Here is a 26,734-nt window from a genome sequence, read left to right on the forward strand (position 1 = left end):
CACACATTAAGCACTCAATAAATACAATTGATTGATTGATTGATTGATTCTCTGTCTCCCCCTTCTAGACTGTGAGCCCACTGCTGGGTAGGAACTGTCTCTATATGTTGCCAACATGCCCTTCCCAAGCAATTAGTCCAGTGCTCTGCACACAGTAAGCACTCAATAAATACGATTGATTGATTGACTGTGATTGATTGACTTCCTCCCTTCAAGGCCCTGCTGAGAGCTCACCTCTTCCAGGAGGCCTTCCCAGACTGAGCCCCTTCCTTCCTCTCCCCCTCGCCCCCCTCTCCATCCCCCCATCTTACCTCCTTCCCTTCCCCACAGCACCTGTATATATGTATATATGGTTGTACATATTTATTACTCTATTTATTTATTTATTTATTTTACTTGTACATTTCTATTCTATTTATTTTATTTTGTTGGTATGTTTGGTTTTGTTCTCTGTCTCCCCCTTTTAGACTGTGAGCCCACTGTTGGGTAGGGACCGTCTCTAGATGTTGCCAACTTGGACTTCCCAAGCGCTTAGTACAGTGCTCTGCACATAGTAAGCGCTCAATAAATACGATTGATTGATTGATTGATTGATTGTGGGGCGGTGCGCCCTCCCGCCTCCTCGCTCTGCGCATGCGCCACTGCCGTCCGGCTGTCTCGTCGCTCGGCGCATGCGCCGCTGCCGTCCGACTGCGGGGCGGTGCGCCCGGCTGTCCCTTTGCTCGGCGCATGCGCCGCTGCCGTCCGGCCGTCTCTTCGCTCGGCGCATGCGCTGCCGTCCGACTGTGGGGCGGCGCGCCTGGCTGTTTCCTCTCTTGGCGCATGCGCCGCTGCCGTCCAGCTGTTTCTTCGCCCGGCGCATGCGCCACTGCCGTCCGGCTGTGGGGCGGAGCGCCCGGCTGCCCCTTTGCCCGGCGCATGCGCCGCTGCCGTCCGGCTGTCTCGTCATCATTATCATCAATCGTATTTATTGAGCGCTTACTATGTGCAGAGCACTGTACTAAGCGCTTGGGAGGTACAAACTCGGCGCATGCGCCGCCGTCCGACTGCGGGGCGGTGCGCCTGGCTGGCTCCTCTCTTGGCGCATGCGCCGCTGCCGTCCGACTGTGGGGCGGCGCGCCAGGTCATCTCTTCACCCGGCGCATGAGCCGCTATCGTCCGGCTGTCTCGTCGCTCGGCGCATGCGCTGCCGTCCGCCTGGGAGGCGGCGCGCCTGGCTGTCTCCTCTCTTGGCGCATGCGCCGCTGCCGTCCAGCTGTCTCTTCGCCCGGCGCATGCGCCGCTGCCGTCCGGCTGTGGGGCGGTGCGCCAGGCTGTCTCTTCGCCCGGCGCATGCGCCGCTGCCGTCCGGCCGTCTCGTCGCTCGGCGCATGCGCCGCCGTCCGACTGTGGGGCGGCGCGCCCGGCCGTCCGGCTGTCTCGTCGCCCGGCGCATGCGCCGGTGCCGTCCGACTGTCGGGCGGCGCGTCCGACTGTCTTTCCGCTGGGCGCATGCGCCGCTGCGGTCCGACTGTCGTGCGGCGCGGCCGTCTGTGAGGGCGATGGCGGCGGGCCCGCCTCAGCCCGGGGGCACGGGGCCGGTGCCCGCCGGTGAGGGCACCGAGGGGGGCACGGAGGGGGGGAGGGGATGGTCCCCCCGATTAACAATAATAATAGTAATCATAGTAATAGTAATAATAATAATAATGATGGCATTTGTTAAGCGCTTACTATGTGCCAAGCACTGTTCTAAGCGCTGGGGAGGTTACCAGGTGATGAGGTTGTCCCTCGTGGGGCTCACAGTCTTCATCCCCATTTTACACATGAGGTGACTGAGGCCCAGAGAATAATGATGGCATTTATTAAACGATTACGACGTGCCAAGCACTGTTCTAAGCGCTGGGGAGGGTACAAACTGGTGAGGTCCCTCGTGGGGCTCACAGTCTTCATCCCCATTTTCCAGATGAGGTAACCGAGGCCCAGAGAATAATGATGATGGCATTTGTTCAACGCTTACGATGTGCCAAGCACTGTTATAAACGCCGGGGAGGATACAAGGTGATGAGGTTGTCCCTCGTGGGGCTCACAGCCTTCATCCCCATTTTACACATGAGGGAACTGAGGCCCAGAGAATAATCATGATGGCATTTGTTAAACGCTTATGATGTGCCAAGCACTGTTATAAACGCTGGGGAGGATACAAGGTGATGAGGTTGTCCCTCGTGGGGCTCACAGCCTTCATCCCCATTTTACACATGAGGGAACTGAGGCCCAGAGAATAATCATGATGGCATTTGTTAAACGCTTACGATGTGCCAAGCACTGTTCTAAACGCTGGGGAGGTTACCAGGTGATGAGGTTCCTTGTGGGGCTCACAGTCTTCATCCCCATTTTACACATGAGGTGACTGAGGCCCAGAGAATAATCATGATGGCATTTGTTCAACGCTTACGATGTGCCAAGCACTGTTCTAAGCGCTGGGGTGGTTACCAGGTGATGAGGTTGTCCCTCATGGAGCTCACAGTCTTCATCCCCATTTTACACATGAGGTAACCGAGGCCCAGAGAATAATGATGATGGCATTTGTTAAACGCTTACAATGTGCCAAGCACTGTTCTAAGCGCTGGGGAGGTTACCAGGTGATGAGGTTGTCCCTCGGGGGGCTCACAGTCTTCATCCCCATTTTACACATGAGGTGACTGAGGCCCAGAGAATAATCATGATGGCATTTGTTCAACGCTTACGATGTGCCAAGCACTGTTCTAAGCGCTGGGGAGGATACCAGGTGATGAGGTTGTCCCTCGTGGGGCTCACAGTCTTCATCCCCATTTTCCAGATGAGGTAACCGAGGCCCAGAGAATAATGATGATGGCATTTGTTCAACGCTTACGATGTGCCAAGCACTGTTCTAAGCGCTGGGGAGGATACCAGGTGATGAGGTTGTCCCTCGTGGGGCTCACAGCCTTCATCCTCATTTTACAGATGAGGGAACTGAGGCACAGAGAATATCATGATGGCATTTGTTAAACGCTTACGATGTGCCAAGCACTGTTCTAAGCGCTGGGGAGGATACAAGGTGATGAGGTTGTCCCTCATGGGGCTCACAGCCTTCATCCCCATTTTACACATGAGGTGACTGAGGCCCAGAGAATAATGATGATGGCATTTGTTCAACGCTTACGATGTGCCAAGCACTGTTCTAAGCGCTGGGGTGGTTACCAGGTGATGAGGTTGTCCCTCATGGAGCTCACAGTCTTCATCCCCATTTTACACATGAGGTAACCGAGGCCCAGAGAATAATGATGATGGCATTTGTTAAACGCTTACGATGTGCCAAGCACTGCTCTAAGCGCTGGGGAGGATACCAGGTGATGAGGTTGTCCCTCGTGGGGCTCACAGCCTTCATCCCCATTTTACACATGAGGTGACTGAGGCACAGAGAATAATGATGATGGCATTTGTTAAACGCTTACGATGTGCCAAGCACTGTTCTAAGCGCTGGGGAGGATACCAGGTGATGAGGTTGTCCCTCGGGGGGCTCACAGTCTTCATCCCCATTTTACACATGAGGGAACTGAGGCCCAGAGAATAATGATGATGGCATTTGTTAAACGCTTACGATGTGCCAAGCACTGTTCTAAGCACTGGGGAAGAAAATGCTCTCCCCCTCCTCCCCACCCCCCCCCCCGCCTTACCTCCTTCCCCTCCCCACAGCACCTGTATATGTGTTTCTACGTATTTATTACTTTATTTTATTTGTACATATTTATTCTATTTATTTTATTTTGTTAAAGTGTTTAATAATAGTAATGTGTGTTGCCGACTTGGACTTCCCAAGCGCTTAGTACAGTGCTCTGCACACAGTAAGCGCTCGATAAATATGATCGATCAATCACAATAATGATGGCACTTATAATAATAATAATAATGATGGCATTTGTTAAGCACTTACTATGTGCAAAGTACTGTTCTAAGCGCTCGGGGGCGGGGGGATACAAGGTGATCAGGTTGTCCCACGTGGGGCTCACAGTCAATCCCCGTTTTACAGATGAGGTCACTGAGGCTCAGAGAAGTGAAGTGACTTGCCCAAGGTCACACAGCAGACATGTGGCGGAGCCGGGATTCGAACCCAAGACCTCTGACTCCAAAGCCTGGGCTCTTTCCATTGAGCCGCGCTGCTTCTCTAAGCAGTTTACTATTAAGCGCTTACTATGTGCCGAGTGCTGTTGAGCCCCCTCCTTCCTCGCCCCCCTCTCCATCCGCCCCTGCCTTACCTCCTTCCCTTCCCCACAGCACCTGTATATATGTATATACGTTTGTACGTATTTATTATTCTACTGATTTTACTTGTACATATCTATTCTATTTATTTTATTTTGTTAGTATGTTTGTTTTTGTTCTCCGTTTCCCCCTTCTAGACTGTGAGCCTGCTGTTGGGTAGGGACTGTCTCTAGATGTTGCCAACTTGGACTTCCCAAGCGCTTAGTACAGTGCTCTGCACACAGTAAGCACTCAATAAATATGATTGATTAATAACAATAATGATGGCATTTATTAAGCGCTTACTATGTGCCAATTGCTGTTGACCCCCCCTCCTTCCTCTCCCCCTCGCCCCCCACCTTACCTCCTTCCCCTTCCCACAGCACCTGTATACATGTACATATGTTTGTACAGATTTATTACTCTATTTTACTTGTACATATCTATTCTATTTATTTTATTTTGTGAGTATGTTTGGTTTTGTTCTCCGTCTCCCCCTTCTAGACTGTGAGCCCGTTGTTGGGTAGGGACCGTCTCTAGATGTTGCCAACTTGGACTTCCCAAGCGCTTAGTACAGTGCTCTGCACACAGTAAACGCTCAGTAAATACGATTGATTGATTATTCTCTGCGCCTCAGTTCCCTCATCTGTAAAATGGGAATTAAGACTGTGAGTCCACGTGGGACCTCCTGATTACCCTGTATCTACCCCAGCGGTTAGAACAGTGCTTGGCACATAGGAAGCACTTAACAAATGCCATTATTATTATTATTCTCTGTGCCTCCGTGACCTCATCTATAAAATGGGGATTAAGACTGTGAGCCCACGTGGGACAACCTGATTACCCTGTATCTATCCCAGCGGTTAGAACAGTGCTTGGCACATAGTAAGCACTTACCATGGCATTATTATCATTATTATTATTCTCTGCGCCTCAGTGACCTCATCTGTAAAATGGGGATTAAGACTGTGAGCCCACGTGGGACAACCTGATTACCCTGTATCTATCCCAGCAGTTAGAACAGTGCTTGGCACATAGGAAGCGCTAAACAAATGCCATTATTATTATTATTCTCTGCGCCTCAGTGACCTCATCTGTAAAATGGGGATTAAGACTGTGAGCCCACGTGGGACAACCTGATTACCCTGTATCTATCCCAGCAGTTAGAACAGTGCTTGGCACATAGGAAGCGCTAAACAAATGCCATTATTATTATTATTCTCTGTGCCTCAGTGACCTCATCTGTAGGGTAGGGACTGTCTCTATATGTTACCAACTTGTACTTCCCAAGCGCATAGTACAGTGCTCTGCACACAGTAAGCGCTCAATAAATACGATTGATTGATCTGTAAAATGGGGATTAAGACTGTGAGCCCCACGTGGGACCACCTGATTACCCTGTATCTACCCCAGCGCTTAGAACAGTGCTCGGCACATAGGAAGCGCTTAACAAATGCCATCATTATTATTATTCTCTGCGCCTCAGTGACCTCATCTGTAAAATGGGGATTAAGACTGTGAGCCCCACATGGGACCACCTGATTACCCTGTATCTACCCCAGTGCTTAGAATAGTGCTCGGCACATAGGAAGCGCTTAACAAATGCCATCATTATTATTATTATTGTTATGATGATGATGATGATGATTATCGTGCTAAAGGCTCGTGTGTCCTAGGGGGCTTGGTGGAGCACAGCTCGACCCCTTCCGACCTGGCCCTCGTCAGCCCGTACCACACCCGCCGCGCCGGTGACCCCCTGGACCTCGTGGAGTTGGCACAGCAGGTGCAGAAGGTGAGAGGCGTCACATACGCTCCCAACCACAGGCTGGCCGGGGCAGAGGACGCCCGTTCAGATCCCGCCTCCGCCGCTTTGTCGGCCGGGTGACCTCGGCCAAGTCATTTCCCTCCTTTGGGCCTCAGTTAGAGAAGCAGCGTGGCTCAGTGGAAAGAGCCCGGGCTTTGGAGTCAGAAGTCCTGGGTTCGGATCCCGGCCCCACCACACATCTGCTGTGTGACCTTGGGCAAGTCACTTCTCTGAGCCTCAGTGACCTCATCTGGAAAATGGGGATTAAGGCTTACCTCCTTCCCCTCCCCACAGCACCTGTATATATGTATATGGCACATAGGAAGCGCTTAACGCATGCCATTATTATTATTATAGTATAATATACATATATATGTATATGTATTTATGACTCTATTTTATTTGTACATATTTATCCTATTTATTTTATTTTGTTAACATGTTTTGTTGCCTGTCTCCCCCTTCTAGACTGTGAGCCTGCTGTTGGATACTGACCGTCTCTATATGTTGCCAACTTGGATTTCCCAAATGCTTAGTCCAGTGCTCTGCACACAGTAAGCGCTCAATAAATACGATTGAACGAATGAATGTATATGTCTTTGGCGCATAGGAAGCGCTTAACACACACCATTATTATTATTATATAATATGCATATACGTATGTACATGTATATGTATTTATTACTCTATTTTATTTGTACATATTTATTCTATTTATTTTATTTTGTTAATATGTTTTGTTTTGTTGTCTGTCTCCACCTTCTAGACTGTGAGCCCGCTGTTGGGTAGGGACTGTCTATATGTTGCCAACTTGGACTTCCCAAACGCTTAATATAGTGCTCTGCACACAGTAAGCGCTCAATAAATACGATTGAATGAATGTATATGTATATGGCACATAGGAGGCCCTTAACAAATGCCATTATTATTATTATAATATACATATATATGTATTTATTACTCTATTTTATTTGTAAATATTTAGTCTATTTATTTTATTTGGTTAATATGTTTTGTTTTGTTCTCCATCTCCCCCTTCTAGACTGTGAGCCCGCTGTTGGGTAGGGACCGTCTCTAGATGTTGCCAACTTGGACTTCCCAAGCGCTTAGTCCAGTGCTCTGCACACAGTAAGCGCTCAATAAATACGACTGAATGAATGAATGTATATGTATATGGCACATAGGAAGCGCTTAACAAATGCCATTATTATTATTATTATATAATATACATATACATATATATGTATATGTATTTATTACTCTTTATTTGTACATATTCATTCTATTTATTGTATTTGGTTAGTATGTTTTGTTTTGTTCCCCGTCTCCCCCTTCTAGACCGTGAGCCCGCTGTTCGGTGGGGACTGTCTCTACATGTTGTGAACTTGGACTTCCCAAGCGCTTAGTACAGTGCTCTGTACACAGTAAGCGCTCAATAAATACGACTGAATGAATGAATGTATACGTATATGGCACATAGGAAGCGCTTAACAAATGCTATTATTATTATTATTATATAATATACATGGACATATATATGTATATGTATTTATTACTCTATTTTATTTGTACATATTTATTCTATTTATTTTATTTGGTTAATATGTTTTGTTTTGTTCTCCGTCTCCCCCTTCTAGACCGTGAGCCCGCTGTTGGGTAGGGACCGTCTCTAGGTGTTGCCAACTTGGACTTCCCAAGCGCTTAGTACAGTGGTTACTGTGGGACTGTAAGCGCTCAATAAATATGATTGAATGAATGAATGAACTCTCGCACCCCTCTCCCGTCACTCAAGCTGTTACCCCAGCATGGAACACCTTCCCCACATCAGACAAGCTACAGCTGTCCCCACAGTCAAAAGTCCCCTAAAATCTCACAGCTCCTTCATTTCATTCATTCAGTCGCATTTATTGAGCACTTACTGAGTGCAGGGCACTGTACTAAGCGCTTGGGAAGTACAAGTCGGCAACATCTAGAGACGGTCCCTACCCAACAACGGGCTCACAGTCTAGGAGGGGGAGACAGACAACAACAACAAAAAACATGTGGACAGGTGTCAAGTCATCAGAACAAGTAGAATTAAAGCTAAATGCACATCATTAACAAAATAAATAGAATAGTAAATATGTGCAAGTAACATAGAGTGATAAATCTTCAATAAACCTTCCCCAGTTGATTTCCCAGCGCCTTGAGTCGCATCACCTTTATGAACTTATTTACACTCCCTCTTAAGCGCTCGTGTAATTATCGGCGTACGCTTTCGGCCACGCTAGTTTGCAAATATTTTTATGTTTGCCTGCTCCGTTCCCTTCAAGGCCCTACTGAGAGCTCACCTCCTCCAGGAGGCCTTCCCAGACTGAGCCCCCTCCTTCCTCTCCCCCTCCTTCCCCTCTCCATCCCCCCCGCCTTACCTCCTTCCCTTCCCCACAGCACCTGTATATATGTATATATTTGTACGTATTTATTACTCTATTTTACTTGTACATATCCTATTTATTTTATTTTGTTAATATGTTTGGTTTTGTTCTCTGTCTCCCCCTTCTAGACTGTGAGCCCACTGTTGGGTAGGGACCGTCTCTATATGTTGCCAACTTGGACTTCCCAAGCGCTTAGTACAGTGCTACTGCACACAGTAAGCGCTCAATAAATACGATTGATTGATTGATTAGCGTCCCTTGCTTCTTAGAGAAGCAGCGTGGCTCAGTGGAAAGAGCCCGGGCTTTGGAGTCAGAGGTCGTGGGTTCCAAGCCCCCTCCACCATCCATCAGCAGTCGTCCTTAGTGGGATTTGTGAAACGCTTCCCATGGGCCAAGCGCTGTGCTAAGCGCTCACCGTGTGCACAGCACTGGACTAAGCGCTTGGGAAGTACAGTTCAGAGACCAGCCCTGCCCACACTATCCCCCTTCCCTCTTTCCTCCCCTATCACCATTCATTCATTCATTCATTCAGTTGCATTTATTGAGCGCTTACTTTCATTCATTCATTCAACCGTCATCCCCCGGGCCTGGAATGCCCTCCCTCTGCCCCTCCGCCAAGCTAGCTCTCTTCCTCCCTTCAAGGCCCTGCTGAGAGCTCACCTCCTCCAGGAGGCCTTCCCAGACTGAGCCCCCTCCTTCCTCTCCCCCTCCTTCCCCTCTCCATCCCCCCCTTCTACCTCCTTCCCTTCCCCACAGCACCTGTATATATGTATATATGTTTGTACATATTTATTACTCTATTTATTTATTTATTTATTTATTTATTTTACTTGTACATATCTATCCTATTTATTTTACTTTGTTAGTATGTTTGGTTTTGTTCTCTGTCTCCCCCTTTTAGACTGTGAGCCCACTGTTGGGTAGGGACTGTCTCTATATGTTGCCAATTTGTACTTCCCAAGCGCTTAGTACAGTGCTCTGCACATAGTAAGCGCTCAATAAATACGATTGATGATGATGATAATGATGATGATTTATTGAGTGATTACTGTGTGCACAGCACTGGACTAAGCGCTTGGGAAATACAGTTTAGAGACCAGCCCTGTCCACAAAGGGCTCACAATCCCTGCCCACACCATCCCCCTTCCCTCTTTCATCCCCTATCACCATTCATTCATTCATTCAGTTGTATTTATTGAGTGCTTACTTTCATTCATTCATTCAATCGTATTTATTGAGCGATTACTGTGTGCAGAGCACTGTACTAAACGCTTGGGAAGTCCAAGTTGGCAACATATAGAGACGGTCCCTACCCAACAACGGGCTCGCAGTCTAGAGGACGGGCTTACTGTGTGCAGAGCACTGGACTAAGCGCTTGGGAAGTACAATTCAGCAATAAAGAGAGGCAATCCCTCCCCCCCACCCCCTTCCCCTATTCCCACCCCCACCCTCCCCTTTTTCATACGAGAAGCAGCGTGGCTCAGTGGAAAGAGCCCGGGCTTTGGAGTCAGAGGTCATGGGTTCAAATCCCGGCTCCGCCAACTGTCAGCTGGGTGACTTTGGGCAAGTCACTTCGGTTCTCTGAGCCTCAGTTCATGGAAAATGGGGATGAAGACTGTGAGCCCACCGTGGGACAACCTGGTCACCTTGTCACCTCCCCAGCGCTTAGAACGGTGCTTTGCACATAGTAAGAGCTTAACAGATACCATCATTATTATTATTATTATTATTAAATCCCGGCTCCGCCAATTGTCAGCTGGGTGACTTTGGGCAAGTCACTTCACTTTTCTGGGCCTCAGTTCCCTCATCTGGAAAATGGGGATGAAGACTGTGAGCCCCCCGTGGGACAACCTGATCACCTTGTAACCACCCCAGCGCTTAGAACAGTGCTTTGCACAGAGTAAGCGCTTAATAAATGCCATCATTATTATTATTATTCTTTAAACTCTGCTTCCCAAACACCCACTACGATGCACCACCCAAAGTGGGCAGTCAGATGCTGCTACTACTACTAGTTAGTCATTCGTTCATTCATTCAATCGTATTTATTGAGCGCTTACTATGTGCAGAGCACTGTACTAAGTGCTTGGGAAGTCCAAGTTGGCAACATCTAGAGACGGTCCCTACCCAACAGCGGGCTCACAGTCTAGAAGGGGGAGACGGACAACAAAACAAAACATAGTAACAAAATAAAATGAATAGAATAGTAAATATGTATGAGCAAAATAGAGTAATCAATCTGTACAAACATATACAAACAAAACATATTAACAAACTAAAATAAATAGACTAAATATGTACAAATAAAATAAATAAATAGAGTAATAAGGACGTACAAACATATACGTATAGGTGCTGTGGGGAGGGGAAGGAGGTAGGGCGGGGGGATTCATTCATTCAATCGTATTTATTGAGTGCTTACTATGTGCAGAGCACTGTATTCATTCATTCAATCGTATTTATTGAGCGCTTACTGTGTGCAGAGCACTGTACTAAGTGCTTGGGAAGTCCAAGTTGGCAACATATAGAGACGGTCAATCAATCAATCAATCGTATTTATTGAGCGCTTACTGTGTGCAGAGCACTGTACTAAGCGCTTGGGAAGTCCAAGTTGGCAACATATAGAGACGGTCAATCAATCAATCAATCGTATTTGTTGAGCGCTTACTGTGTTCAGAGCACTGTACTAAGCACTTGGGAAGTACAAGTTGGCAAAAAATGGAGACGGTCCCTACCCAACAGTGGGCTCACAGTCTAAAAGGGGAAGACAGAGAACCAAACCAAACATACTAACAAAATAAAATAAATCGAATAGATATGTACAGGTAAAATAAATAAATAGAGTAATAAATATGTACAAACATAAATACATATATACAGGTGCTTTGGGGAAGGGAAGGAGGTAAGATGGGTCCCTACCCAACAGCGGGCTCACAGTCTAGAAGGGGGAGACAGACAACAAAACAAACCATATTAACAAAAAAAAATAAATAGAATGTGTACAAATAAAATAGAGTAAATAAAAACCAAGCGCTTGAGAAGTACAAGTTGGCAGCCTATAGAGACAGACCCCGAGTGGAGCCGACCAAATCCCAGCTCCGCCACAACATCATCATCATCATCAATCGTATTTATTGAGCGCTTACTATGTGCAGAGCACTGTACTAAGCGCTTGGGAAGTACAAATTGGCAACATCTAGAGACAGTCCCTCCCCAACAGTGGGCTCACAGTCTAAAAGGGGGAGACAGAGAACAAAACCAAACATACTAACAAGATAAAATAAATAGAATAGATATGTACAAATAAAATAAATAAATAAATAGAGTAATAAATATGTACAAACATATATACATATATATACATATATACATATATGTATAGACATACACACACACACACACACACACATATATACATATATATATATATATATATATATATATATATATATATATATATATATATACACATCTCTGCTGTGTGACCGTGGGCAAGTCACTTCACTTCCCTGAGCCTCCGTTCCCTCATCTGTAAAATGGGGATTGAGACTGTGAGCCCCATAGGGGACAGGGACTGTGTCCAACTCATTATGCTTGTATCCACCCCAGCGCTTAGTACAGTGCCCGGTACAAAGTAAGCGCTTAACAAGTACCATCATCATTATTTATTGAGCCCTTACTGTGTTCAGAGTACTAAGCGCTGGGGAGAGTACACCACACCAATAAACAGACACATTCCCTGCCCACGGTGAGCTTGCAGTCTAGAGGGGGAGACCGACAATATTAAAAAAATTACCGGGATGTACATAAGTACATCTATAAAATGGGAATTAAGACTCTGAGCCCCATGGGGGACAACCTTGTATCCCCCGCAGCGCTTAGAACAGTGTTTTGTTGTCTGTCTCCCCACTTCTAGCAGCAGCGTGGCTCGGTGGAAAGAGCCCGGGCTTTGGAGTCAGGGGTCATGGGTTATAAATTATTTTTTAAAATTATTTTAAAAATTATTTAAATCATCATTTATTATTTTTAGTAGTATTTTTAGACTGTGAGCCCACTGCTGGTTAGGGACTGTCTCTATATGTTGCCGACTTGTACTTCCCAAGCGCTTAGTACAGTGCTCTGCACACAGTAAGCGCTCAATAAATACGATTGCTGATGATGGGTTCAAATCCCGGCTCCACCAATTGTCAGCTGTGTGACTTGGGGCAAGTCACTTCACTTCTCTGGGCCTCAGTTACCTCATCTGTAAAATGGGGATTAAGACTGTGAGCCCCCAGTGAGACCACCTTGTAACCTCCCCAGCGCTTAGAACAGTGCTTTGCACATAGTAAGTGCTTAATAAATGCCATCATTATTATTATTATTATCATTATTATTATTATTATTGTTCTAGACTGTGAGCCTGTTGTTGGGTAGAGACCGTCTCTATATGTTGCCGACTTGGACTTCCCAAGCGCTTAGTACGGTGCTCTGCACACAGTAAGCGCTCAATAAATACAGTTGAATGAATGAATGAATGTTTGGCACATAGCACTTAATAAATGTCATTATTATTATTAGTAGTAGTAGTAGTATTATTACTGTGCAGGTGGGCAATGAATAAAGGGAGCAAGTCAGGGCGATGCATGCGTGGCACATACTAAGCACTTAACAAATGCCATTATTATTAGTATTAGTATTATTATTACTGGGTAGGCAATGAATACCTCCCCCTCGTCTCCCCCTCGTCCCCCTCTCCATCCCCCCCCATCTTACCTCCTTCCCTTCCCCACAGCACCTGTATCTATGTATATATGTTTGTACATATTTATTACTCTATTTTACTTGTACATATCTATTCTATTTATTTTATTTTGTTAGTATGTTTGGTTTTGTTCTCTGTCTCCCCGTTTTAGACTGTGAGCCCACTGCTGGGTAGGGACCGTCCCTATATGTTGCCAACTTGTACTTCCCAAGGGCTTAGTACAGTGCTCTGCACACAGTAAGCGCTCAATAAATACGATTGATGATGATGATGAATAAAGGGAGCAAGTCAGGGCGATGCAGAGTGTGAGCCCTCTGGGGGATGAGGACTGTGTCCAACCTGATTAATTTGTATCTACGCGGTGCTCAGATCAGTGCTTGGCACGGAGTAAGTGCTTAACAAGCATCATCATTATTATTTTTATTATGATTATTAGATGAACACCCTAAAAAGTGGCTTCTCTTGCCTGCATGGGATTGTGTTCTGTCTCCTACAGGCTGACGAATTTGTCCGTGCTAATGCCAGCAACCGGTTGACCGCTATAGCTGAGCAGATCCGACATTTACAAGCCCAGGCCAGAAAGGTAAGCAGGACACCAGACTGGTCTTCGTGCATTACCTAAGTTCATGCTCAGATAATAATAATAATAATAATAATAATATAATATAATAATAATAATAATAATAATAATGAGGATGGCATTTTTTAAGCACTTACTATGTGCCAAGCACTGTCCTAAGCGCTGGGGAGGTTACAAGGTGATCAGGTTGTCCCTCGTGGGGGCTCCCAGTCTTCATCCCCATTTGACAGATGAGGTCACTGAGGCCCAGAGCAGTGAAGTGACTTGCCCAGAGTCACACAGCTGACAATTGGCGGAGCCGGGATTCGAACCCATGACCTCTGACTGCAAAGCCCGGGCTCTTTCCACTGAGCCACACTGCTTGCATTACCCAAGTACATGCTCAGATAATAATAATAATAATAATAATAATGATGATGATAATAATGGGGATGGCATTTATTAAGCTCTTACTATGTGCCAAGCACTGTCCTAAGCGCTGGGGAGGTTACAAGGTGATCAGGTTGTCCCTCGTGGGGGCTCCCAGTCTTCATCCCCATTTGACAGATGAGGTCACTGAGGCCCAGGGAAGTGAAGTGACTTGCCCAGAGTCACACAGCTGACAATTGGCGGAGCCAGGATTTGAACCCATGACCTCTGACTCCAAAGCCCGGGCTCTTTCCACTGAGCCGTGCTGCTTCTCAGATGTTCTAGACTGTGAGCCTCCTGTTGGGTCGGGACCGTCTCTCTATGTCGCCAACTTGTACTTCCCAAGCGCTTAGTACAGTGCTCTGCACACAGTAAGCGCTCAATAAATACCATTGAATGAATGAATGTACTGCTCTGTAAAATGGCTCCAGGAAATTAGGAGAAATAATGGAAAAACTACAGGAAAGTAGAGTGACCCGGGAAGGGGCAGGGCTGGATTGTTGGACTGTGGGAGGCCCCCGATCGTCCACTGCTCAGATACCACCGGAACTGGGTTTCCTCCATTCATTCAAGCAATCAATCGTATTTATTGAGCGCTTACTGTGTGCAGGGCACTGTACTAAGCGCTTGGGAAGTACAAGTTGGCAACATATAGAGACTGGTCCCCACCCAACAGTGGGCTCACAGTCTAGAAGGGGGAGACAGAGAACAAAACAAAACATATTTGCTTACCCAAAATGATAATATTTGTTCAGTGCCTGCTGAAGTACTGTGCTGAATGCAGGAAAAAAATACATTGGTGAGAATGAGACTCGGTCCTGGCTTCCCAAGTGATTAATGGTCTGTAAATAGAGCGGGTAGAGGAGCGGGCAACAGGTGCATAAAGTAAGGGGAAATGATAATAATATGTTGCCAATTTGTACTTCCCAAGCGCTTAGTACAGTGCTCTGCACATAGTAAGCACTCAATAAATACGATTGATGATGATAATGGCATTTATTAAGCGCTTACTATGTGCAAAGCACTGTTCTAAGCACTGGGGAGGTAACATGGTGATGAGGTTGTCCCACGGGGGGCTCACAGTCTTCATCCCTTGTACATATCTATTCTATTTATTTTATTTTGTTAGTATATTTGGTTTTGTTCTCTGTCTCCCCCTTTTAGACTGTGAGCCCACTGTTGGGTAGGGACTGTCTCTGTATGTTGCCAATTTGTACTTCCCAAGCGCTTAGTACGGTGCTCTGCACATAGTAAGCGCTCAATAAATACGATTGATGATGATGATGATGATGATGATGACAGATGAGGGAACTGAGGCCCAGAGAAGTGAAGCGACTCGCCCAAAGTCCCACAGCTGACAGTTGGCGGAGCCGGGATTGGAACCCGTGACCTCTGACTCCAGAGCCCGGGCTCTTTCCCCTGAGCCACGCTGCTTCTCTAAATGATAAAAGATAAAATGAAAACATCGTAGAGGACAGCGACCGTGAAAAGTTTAATTAAAACAGCAACAAACCGCGTCTAGGGGAGTTAGAAGTTCAGGTCCCTCGTGGTTCAAGAGCTCGACAGTAAGGGTGGCAGAGCACTGGACTAAGCGCTTGGGAAGTCCATGTTGGCAACATCTAGAGACGGTTCCTACCCAACAGCGGGCTCACAGTCTAGAAGGGGGAGACAGACAACAAAACAAAACATATTAACAAACAAAATAATAGAATCATCAATCAATCGTATTTATTGAGCGCTTACTGTGTGCAGAGCACTGTACGAAGCGCTTGGGAAGTACAAATTGGCAACATATAGAGACGGTCCCTACCCAACAGTGGGCTCACAGTCTAAAAGGGGGAGACAGAGAACAAAACCAAACATACTAACAAAATAAAATAAATAGAATAGATAGGTACAAGTAAAATAAATAAATAAATAGAGTAATAAATATGTACAAACATATATACACCCACCCCCTGACCATCCCCTCACCCCCAGCGTCCCCCTCTGTGCCCTCCGCCTGCTCAGGCGGGCCCGCCGCCATGACGCTCACAGACAGCCGATAAATATGTACAAATAAAATAGAGTAAATAAAGTAAATAAATACTCCCCAAGCGCTTAGTAGAGCGCGCTGCACACAGTAAGCGCTCAACAAATACGATTGAATGAATGAATGAACCTCCCCAGAAGGCCTGGCATCACCCGACGGACCCCAGAGCGCCTTGACCCTGTCGCTACGGCCGTACTGACGAGTCCCTCCGCCCCAAATTGGAAGGTCTGCGTTGGCAAGACGGCTTCTCACCCAATTTCTCAGCCCTTTCTCCCTTTCATTCAATCGTATTTATTGAGCGCTTACTGTGTGCAGAGCACTGGACCAAGCTCTTGGGAAGTCCAAGTTGGCAACATCTAGAGACAGTCCCTACCCAGCAGCGGGCTCACAGTCTAGGAGGGGGAGGCAGCCAACGAAACAAAACATATTAACCAAATAAAATCAACAGAATAAATATGTACAAATAAAATAGAGTAAATAAAATAAATAAATACTCCCCAAGCGCTTAGTAAAGTGCTCTGCAGGCAGTAAGCGCTCAATAAATATGATCGAATGAATGAATGAACCTCCCCAGAAGGCTTGGCATCACCCGACGGACCCCAGAGCGCCTTGACCCTGTCGCTACGGCCGTACTGCCAAGTCCCTCCGCCCTAAATTGGAAGCTTTGCGTTGGCAAGACGGCTTCTCGCTGAATTTCTCAGCCCTTTCTCCCTTTCATTCATTCAGTCGTCTTTATTGAGCGCTTACTGTGTGCAGAGCGCTGGACGAAGCGCCTGGGAAGTCCAAGTTGGCAACATACAGAGACGGTCCCTACCCAATGGCGGGCTCACAGTCTAGAAGGGGGAGGCAGCCAACAAAACAAAACATATTAACAAAATAAAATCAACAGAATAAATATGTACAAATAAAATAGAGTAAATAAAATAAATACTCCCCAAGCGCTTAGTAGAGTGCTCTGCACACAGTAAGCGCTCAACAAATACGATTGAATGAAGGAATGAACCTCCCAAGAAGGCCTGGCATCGCCCGACAGACCCCAGAGCGCCATGACCCTGTTGCTACGGCCGTGCTGACAAGTCCCTCCGCCCTAAATTGGAAAGTCTGCATTAAGACGGCTTCTCACTGAATTTCTCAGCCCTTTCTCCCTTTCATTCATTCAGTCATATTTATTATAATATAATAATGGCATTTATTAAGCGCTTACTATGTGCAGAGCACTGTTCTAAGCGCTTTGGAGGTTACAAGGTGATCAGGTTGTCCCCCAGGGGGCTCACAGTCTTAATCCCCATTTTACAGATGAGGTAACTGAGGCACAGAGAAGTTAAGTTTCTAGATTGTGAGCCCACTGTTGGGTAGGGCCTGTCTCTGTATGTTGCCAACTTGTACTTCCCAAGCGCTTAGTACAGTGCTCTGCACACAGTAAGCGCTCAGTAAATACGATTGATTGATTGATTAAGTGACTTACCCAAAGTCACACAGCTGACAATTGGCAGAGCCGGGATTTGAACCCATGAACTCTGACTCCAAAGCCCGGGCTCTTTCCACTGAGCCACGCTGCTTCCCCAAGTGCTTGGGAAGTCCAAGTTGGCAACATCTAGAGACGGTCCCTACCCAACGGTGGGCTCACAGTCTAGAAGGGAGCGACAGCCAACAAAACATATTAACAAAATAAAATCAACAGAATAAATATGTACAAATAAAATAGAGTAAATAAAATAAATACTCCCCAAGCGCTTAGTAGAGTGCTCTGCACACAGTAAGCGCTCAATAAATACGATTGAATGAAGGAATGAACCTCCCCAGAAGGCCTGGCATCACCCGACGGACCCCAGAACGCCTTGACCCTGTCGCTACGGCCGTACTGACAAGTCCCTCCGCCCTAAATTGGAAGGTCTGCGTTGGCAAGACGGCTTCTCACCCAATTTCTCAGCCCTTTCTCCCTTTCATTCATTCAATCGTATTAATTGAGCGCTTACTGTATGCAGAGCGCTGGACCAAGCGCTTGGGAAGTCCAAGTTGGCAACATCTAGAGATGGTCCCTATCCAATCAATCAATCGTATTGAGCGCTTACTGTGTGCAGAGCACTGTACTAAGCGCTTGGGAAGTCCAAGTCAGCAACATCTAGAGACGGTCCCTACCCAATCAATCAATCGTATTTATTGAGCGCTTACTGTGTGCAGAGCGCTGGACCAAGCGCTTGGGAGGTCCAAGTTGGCAACATCTAGAGACAGTCCCTATCCAATCAATCAATCGTATTGAGCGCTTACTGTGTGCAGAGCACTGTACTAAGCACTTGGGAAGTCCAAGTTGGCAACATCTAGAGACGGTCCCTACCCAATCAATCGTATTTATTGAGCGCTTACTGTGTGCAGAGCACTGTACTAAGCGCTTGGGCAGTCCAAGTTGGCAACATCTAGAGACGGTCCCTACCCAACAGTGGGCTCACAGTCTGTAGAAGGGGGCGACAGCCAACAAAAGAAAACAGAGTAACGAAATAAAATCAACAGAATAAATAAAATAGAGTAAATAAAATAAACAAATACTCCCCAAGCACTTAGGCTCAGTGTGGGAAGGCCTCCTGGAGGAGGTGAGCTCTCAGTAGGGCTTTGAAGGGAGGTTGGGAGGCGGCGGCGCACTCGGATTCCCCCGTCCACCGTGTCTCGGCTTGCTCCCTCGAGGTGTTAGAGGGGGGCCACAGCCAACAAAACAAAACAGAGTAACGAAATAAAATCAACAGAATAAATCAAATAGAGTAAATAAAATAAACAAATGCTCCCCAAGCGCTTAGGCTCAGTGTGGGAAGGCCTCCTGGAGGAGGTGAGCTCTCGGTAGGGCTTTGAAGGGAGGTTGGGAGGAGGCGGCGCGCTCGGATTCCCCCGTCCACCGTGTCTCGCTCGGCCTGCTCCCTCGAGGTGTTAGAAGAGGCCCGCAGAGACGCCGACCTGCACCACGCGGCTTGCAATTTGGTGAAGAAGCCCGGCAACGTCTACTACTTGTACCAGCGGGAGGGCGGCCAACGCTACTTCTCCATCCTTTCTCCTCAGGTAGGAGGCGGCTTCCTTTCCTGAGGGAGGGCAGAGCTCCGGCCCGTTCAGTCCAGCGTATTTATTGAGCGCTTACCTTGTGCAGAGCACACAGTACAATAAACAATACGTAGACAGGAAACTGACGCATCCCCTGCCCGCTGCCAGCTTGTCGGAAGACGGTAATTTATGTAATGTGCTGCTGAGCCCCTTGTAATAATAATAATATTATATATGTGATGCCAATTTGTACTTCCCAAGTGCTTAGTACAGTGCTCCGCACATAGTAAGCGCTCAATAAATACGATTGATTGATTGATTGATTAATAATAATAATGATGATGGCATCTGTTAAGCGCTTAGTATGTGCAGAGCATCATCATCATCATCATCAATCGTATTTATTGAGCGCTTACTATGTGCAGAGCACTGTACTAAGCGCTTGGGAAGTACAAATTGGCAACATATAGAGACAATCCCTACCCAACAGTGGGCTCACGGTCTAAAAGGGGGAGACAGAGAACAAAACCAAACATACTAACAAAATAAAATAAATAGAATAGATATGTACAAATAAAATAAATAAATAAATAGAGTAATAAATATGTACAAACATATATACATATATACAGGTGTTGTGGGGAAGGGAAGGAGGTAAGATGGGGGGATGGAGGGGGGAGAGGAATCAATCAATCAATCAATCAACTCCTCACTTTGGGCTTCAGGGCTCTCCATAACAATAATAATAATAATGGCATTTATTAAGCACTTACTATGTGCAAAGCACTGTTCTAAGCGCTGGGGAGGATCCAAGGTGATCAGGTTGGCCCACGGGGGGCTCACAGTCTTAACCCCCATTTTACAGCTGAGGGAACTGAGACCCAGAGGAGAATAATAATAATAATAATAATAATGATGATGATGGCATTTATTGCTAACTTGTACTTCTCAAACGCTTAGTACAGTGCTCTGCACACAGTAAGCGCTCAGTAAATACAATTGAATGAATTTATAAAGTGCTTACTATGTGCCAAGCACTGTTTTAAGCGCTGGGGAGGATACAGAGTGATCAGGTTGTCCCACGGGGGCCTCACAGTCTTAACCCCCATTCCACAGCTGAGGGAACTGAGACCCAGAGGAGAATAATAATAATAATAATAATAATGATGATGATGATGATGGCATTTATTGCTAACTTGTACTTCTCAAGCACTTAGTACAGTGTTCTGCACACAGTAAGCGCTCAATAAATACAATTGAATGAATTTATTAAGTGCTTACTGTGTGCCAAGCACTGTTTTAAGCGCTGGGGAGGATACAAAGTGATCACGTTGTCCCACGGGGGCCTCACAGTCTTAACCCCTGTTTTACAGCTGAGGGAACTGAGACCCAGAGGAGAATAATAATAATAATAATAATGATGATAGCATTTATTAAGTGCTTACTATGTGCAAAGCACTGATTTAAGTGCTGGGGAGGATACAAAATAATCAGGTTGTCCCACGGGGGGCTCACAGTCTTAACCCCCATTTTACAGCTGAGGGAACCAGGGCCCAGAGAAGAATAATAATAATAATGATGGCATTTATTAAGCGCTTACTATGTGCAAAGCACTGTTCTAAGCGCTGGGGAGGATCCAAGGTTATCAGGTTGCCCCATGGGGGGCTCACAGTCTTAACCCCCATTTTACAGCTGAGGGAACTGAGGCCCAGAGGAGAATAATAATAATAATGATGATGGCATTTATTAAGTGCTTACTATGTGCAAAACACTGTTTTAAGCTCTGGGGAGGATACAAAGTGATCAGGTTGTCCCACAGGGGGCTCACAGTCTTAACCCCCATTTTACAGCTGAGGGAACTGAGGCCCAGAGAATAATAATAATAATAATAATAATGATGATGGTATTTATTAAGTGCTTACTATGTGCCAAGCACTGTTCTAATCACTGGGGAAGTTACAAGATGATCAGGTTGTCCCACGGGGGGCTCACAGTCTTCATCCCCATTTTACAGATGAGGGAACTGAGGCCCAGAGAATAATAATAATAATAATGACATTTATTAAATGCTTACTATGTGCCAAGCACCATTCTAAGCACTAGGGAGGTTACAAGGTGATCAGGTTGTCCCACAGGGGGCTTACAGTCTTAACCCCCATTTTACAGCTGAGGGAACTGAGGCCCAGAGAAGTGAAGCGACTTGCCCAAAGTCACACAGCTGACAGTTGGCGGAGCCGGGATTTGAACCCATGACCTCTGCCTCCAAAGCCTGGGCTCTTTCCACTGAGCCACGCTGCTTCTCTTGTAATAATAATAATAATGGTGATGGCATTTATTAAGCGCTTACTATGTACAAAGCACTGTTCTAAGCGCTGAGGCAGGGAATATGTCTACCAACTCTGACATATATACATATGTATATGTGTGTATATAGATTGGCTCACTCAAGGGCTCAGGCCCTGGAAATTGGGTTCCGTGCATGGGGGCAGATATATACATATATGTGTGTGTGTTTGTGTGTGTGTGTGTATATATATGCATGTACATATACACACACACACATGTGCATGTATATATAGAGATATGCCTATGCACAGACACACGTACATACACACTTTGTATATATATATATATATATATATATATATATATATATATATATATATATATATATATACACATATATACACATGCACGTATGGTATTTGTTAAGTGCTTACTTTGTGCCAGGCATTAAACTAAGCTAAGTTTAATGCCTGGCACAACTAAGTAGATACAAACTAATCAGGTTGGACACAGTCAGTGTCCGACATGGGCCTCTCAGTCTTAATCCCCATTTTACAGATGAGGTCACTGAGGCACAGAGAATTCATTCATTCATTCAGTCGTATTTATGGAGCGCTTACTGCGTGCAGAGCACTGTACTAAGCCCTTGGGAAGTCCAAGTTGGCAACACATAGAGACGGTCCCTACCCAACAGCGGGCTCACAGTCTAGAAGGGGGAGACAGACAACAAAACAAAACATATTAACAAAATAAAATAATTAGAATAAATATGTACAAGTAAAATAAATCGAGTAATAAATCCGTACAAACATATATACAGGTGCTGTGGGGAGGGGAAGGAGGTAAGGTGGGGGGGGTGGCGAGGGGGACGAGGGGGATCAGTCTGGAGAAGTGAAGTGACTTGCCCCAGGTCACACCGCAGACAAGCAGCAGAACTGGGATTAGAACCCAGGTCCTTATGGCTCCGGGCCCGTGCTCTACCCACTAGGCCATGCTGCTTCTCAGCATTCAGTGAGCACTCAGTAAATACCATCGATGGATTGATTAGCTCCCACTGGCCATTCGCCATTATTGAGAGATCCCTCAGCTCTCCTAAGGGGAAGGAGTTTGTGGAAATCATTCATTCATTCATTCATTCATTCATTCAATCGTATTTATTGAGCGCTTCCTGTGTGCAGAGCGCTGTACTAAGCACTTGGGAAGTACAGGTTGGCAACATATAGAGACAGTCCCTACCCAACAGCGGGCCCACAGTCTAGAAGGGGAAGACAGACGACAAAATAAACAAAATCTTTACAAAATATTTACAAAAATAATATTTACAAAGTAGTAACAAAATAAAATAAATAGAATAAATATGTACAAATTAAATAAACAGAGTAATAAATACGTACAAGCATATATACATATATACAGGTGCTGTGGGGAGGGGAAGGAGGGGGATCAGTCTGGGAAGGCCTGGAGGAGGTGAGCTCTCAGTAGGGAAAGAAGATAAATGATGTATATCCTGTATATATGTTTGTACGTATTTATTACTCTATTTTATTTGTACATATTTATTCTATTTATTTTATTTTGTTAATATGTTTTGTTTTGTTGCCTGGCTCCCCCTTCTCGACTGTGAGCCCGCTGTTGGGTAGGGACCGTCTCTAGATGTTGCCAACTTGGACTTCCCAAGCGCTTAGTCCAGTGCTCTGCACCCAGGAAGCGCTCAATAAATACGATTGAATGAATGAATGAATGAAAATGAAACCACAGTTTAGATTTGGGGTTCTGTCCTTCAGCTACAGGACGTAAACAGTGCCATTTCTGGACCGTAGCCGTGGACCATCCGTCCCACTCTTCTATCTTTTAGGGAAGTAGTGCGATCCCGGCTCCGCCGCTTGTCGGCTGTGTGACTCTGGGCAAGTCACTTAACTTCCCTGTGCCTCAGTTCCCTCATCTGTAAAATGGGGATTAAGACTGTGAGCCCCACGTGGGCCAACCTGATCACCTTGTATCCTCCCTAGTGCTTAGAACGGTGCTTGGCACGTAGTAAGCGCTTGACAAACTACCAAAAGTAAATTATTATTATTTTGGAGGGGAGGGGGAAGGGACCAGTAGAAAATGGAGAGGTTTTGCTTGCTGGTTGCTTTAACGGAAGCCTCTCCGTCTTCTTCCCTAGGAATGGGGGGCCAGCTGCCCCCACGACTTCCTGGGGGCCTACAAGCTTCAGCACGATCTGTCCTGGACGCCGTGCGAGGACGTGGAGAAGCGAGATGCTGAAATCGGCATGGTGGAGAAGCTGTTGAGCCGGCAGGCATCTCTGCCCCCGTGCACAGAGCCCAATTTCCAGGGACTGAGCCAGTGATAGTGCTCTGCACCCAGTAAGCGCTCAATAAATACGATTGAATGAGTGAATGCTAGCCAGTTCTCCCAGAACCGATTCTCTTCAGACCTCCACCGGTGGGGAGGACTTCCATTCCAGTGTTCCCAACGGGGAGGAGAGCAAGCCTGGGACACTTGAGCCAAGGAATCTGGGAATGGTTTTCCTCCGCTACTCACTCACGAGGTATCTAGCAAGTCACTTCACTCCCCCCCCGATGATTGATTATAATAATAATAATAATAATGATGGCATTTGTTAAGCACTTACTATGTGCAGAGCACTGTTCTAAGCGCTGGGGGTGGATGCAAGGTGATCAAGTTGTCCCACATGGGGCTCACAGTCTTAATCCCCATTTTACAGATGAGGTAACTGAGGCTCAGAGAAGTGAAGTGACTTGCCCAAGGTCACACAGCAGACATGTGGCGGAGTCGGGATTCGAACCCACAACCTCTGACTCCAAAGCCCGTGCTCCTCTCCACTGAGCCACGCTGCTCCTCTAATGGCATCTATTAAGCACTTACTATGTGCAAAGCACTGTTCTAAGCGCTGGGGAAGCTACAAGGTGATCAGGTTGTCCCACGGGGGCCTCAATCTTAATCCCCATTTTACAGATGAGGTAACTGAGGCACAGAGAAGTTAAGTGACTTGCCCAAAGTCACACAGCTGACAATTGGAGGAGCCGGGATTTGAACCCATGACCTCTGACTCCAAAGCCGGGGCTCTTTCTACTGAGCCACGCTGATTGTTTCTGGCTCCCTCCTCCCTCCTCTCTTTTCTCCAGGCAGATGGGGGAGTGAAGTCCGGACATTTTGGCAGATCTCCCTGAACGCCGAGGATTTCTGCTGAATTCCTGATTTTGGTTTGGGATGCGGCTGAGCTCCTACTGCTATTCTGGTTTAATAATAATAATTACACTACTTTTCATTCATTCATTCATTCAGTCGTATTTATTGAGCGCTTACTGTGTGCAGAGCACTGTACTAAGCGCTTGGGAAGTCCAAGTTGGCACTTACTCTGTGCCAACAGAGCACTGGGGTAGATACGAGTTAACCAGGTTGGACACGGTCCCTGTCCCACGCGGGGCTCACGCTCCTAATCCCCATTTTACAGGCGAGGTACCTGAGGCCCAGGGAAGTGAAGTGACTTGCCCAAGGTCATACAGGCAGACGTGGCGGAGCCGGGATTAGAACCCAGGACCTTCGGACTCTCAGGTCCCTGCTCTATTCACTATTGAGAAGCAGCGTGGCTCAGTGGAGAGAGCGCGGGCTTTGGAGTCAGAGGTCGTGGGTTCAAATCCCGGCTCCGCCAACCGTCAGCTGTGTGACTTTGGACAAGTCACTTCTCTGGGCCTCAGTTCCCTCATCTGTAAAATGGGGATTAAGACTGTGAGCCCCCCATGGGACAACCTGATCACCTTGTAACCTCCCCTGCGCTTAGAACAGTGCTTTGCACATAGTAAGCGCTTAATAAATGCCATCATTATTATTATTATTATTATTATTAATTATTATTATTACACCATGCTGCTGCTTGTAGTTTAGTCCTCACCCTTTTCTTTTTTACCACTTCGTTCTCTGTCCCTCCAGCGCTTCCATTCTTTTCTCTGCCAGAACCAGATTTTGTCCTGACTCTTTTCTTAAGAAGGGAAAGGAAGGGAAGCAGCGTGGCTTAGTGGAAAGAGCCCGGGCTTGGGAGTCAGAGGTCGTGGGTTCTAATCCCGCCTCCTCCGCCACTTGACTGTCGCGTGACCTTGGGCGAGCCACTTAACTTCTCTGGGCGTCAGTGACCTCATCTGTAAAGTGGAAATTAGGATTGTGAACCCCGTGTGGGACAACCTGGTTACCCTTGTATGTATCCCGGCGCTTAGAACAGTGCATGGCACATAGTAAGCGCTTAACAAATACCATCATTATTATTATTATAAGTGTAGGACGGGGACAGACAACTCGGGAAAGGGGCTGGGCTGAGGGTGAGTCCTCCAAACCCCCTTGTGTTTTGGCCTGGAGGTTTTGTTGACTGGCTGAGTTTGGACTTGGTGAGGTCTTGGGCTGGAGAGGGGATCAGAAAATAATAATAATAATAATGATGATGGCATTTGTTGAGTGCTTACTATGTGCAAAGCACTGTTCTAAGCGCTGGGGAGTTTACAAGGTGATCAGGTTGTCCCACGGGGGGCTCACAGTCTTCATCTTCAGTCTTCATCACAGTCTTCTAGACTGTGAGCCCACTGTTGGGTAGGGACCGTCTCTATATGTTGCCAACTTGCACTTCCCAAGCGCTTAGTATAGTGCTCTGCACACAGTAAGCGCTCAATAAATACGATTGATTGATTCATCCCCATTTTCCAGATGAGGGAACTGAGGCCCAGAGAAGCGAAGTGACTTGCCCAGAGTCCCACAGCTGGCAAGTGGCGGAGCCGGGATTTGAACCCATGACCTCTGGCTCCAAAGCCCGGGCTCTTTCCACTGAGCCATGCTGCTTCCCCTGAAGCCAGATTCATTCATTCATTCATTCGTATTTATTGAGCGCTTACTGTGTGCAGAGCACTGGACTAAGCGTTTGGGAAGTCCAAGTCGGCAACATCTAGAGACAGTCCCTACCCGACAGTGGGCTCACAGTCTAGAAGGGGGAGACAGAGAACAGAACAAAACATATTAACAAAATATGAGGGAAATGAAAAGGAATAGAGACCACAGGGAGGTAGGGAGATAGAAGCTAGGTCAATCAATCAATCAATCAATCGTATTTATTGAGCGCTTACTGTGTGCAGAGCACTGTACTAAGCGCTTGGGAAGTACAAGTTGGCAACACATAGAGACGGTCCCTACCCAACAA

At 46.4% G+C, this 26,734-nt stretch overlaps 1 protein-coding gene across 2 annotated transcripts; it reads left to right on the top strand.

The window, feature by feature from the left end:
- The first annotated feature begins 1,437 nt into the window (after positions 1-1,437).
- On the top strand, positions 1,438-24,851 carry C5H1orf50 (chromosome 5 C1orf50 homolog). 2 transcript variants are annotated; one of them, XM_038746962.1, is made up of 6 exons: positions 1,438-1,590; positions 5,916-6,031; positions 13,698-13,784; positions 19,135-19,266; positions 23,696-23,897; positions 24,685-24,851. In XM_038746962.1, the coding sequence occupies exons 1-5, from the start codon at positions 1,542-1,544 to the stop codon at positions 23,879-23,881; spliced, it is 570 nt and encodes a 189-aa protein (XP_038602890.1). In that variant the 5' UTR covers positions 1,438-1,541; the 3' UTR covers positions 23,882-23,897; positions 24,685-24,851. The 2 variants fall into 2 exon arrangements, with proteins under 2 accessions (XP_038602890.1, XP_038602888.1); XM_038746960.1 differs by having other exon boundaries at positions 1,439-1,590; positions 24,681-24,827.
- The last annotated feature ends 1,883 nt before the right edge of the window (positions 24,852-26,734 follow it).

This window comes from Tachyglossus aculeatus, chromosome 5 (genome assembly GCF_015852505.1).
Source record: "Tachyglossus aculeatus isolate mTacAcu1 chromosome 5, mTacAcu1.pri, whole genome shotgun sequence".
Classification (NCBI taxonomy): Eukaryota; Metazoa; Chordata; class Mammalia; order Monotremata; family Tachyglossidae; genus Tachyglossus; species Tachyglossus aculeatus.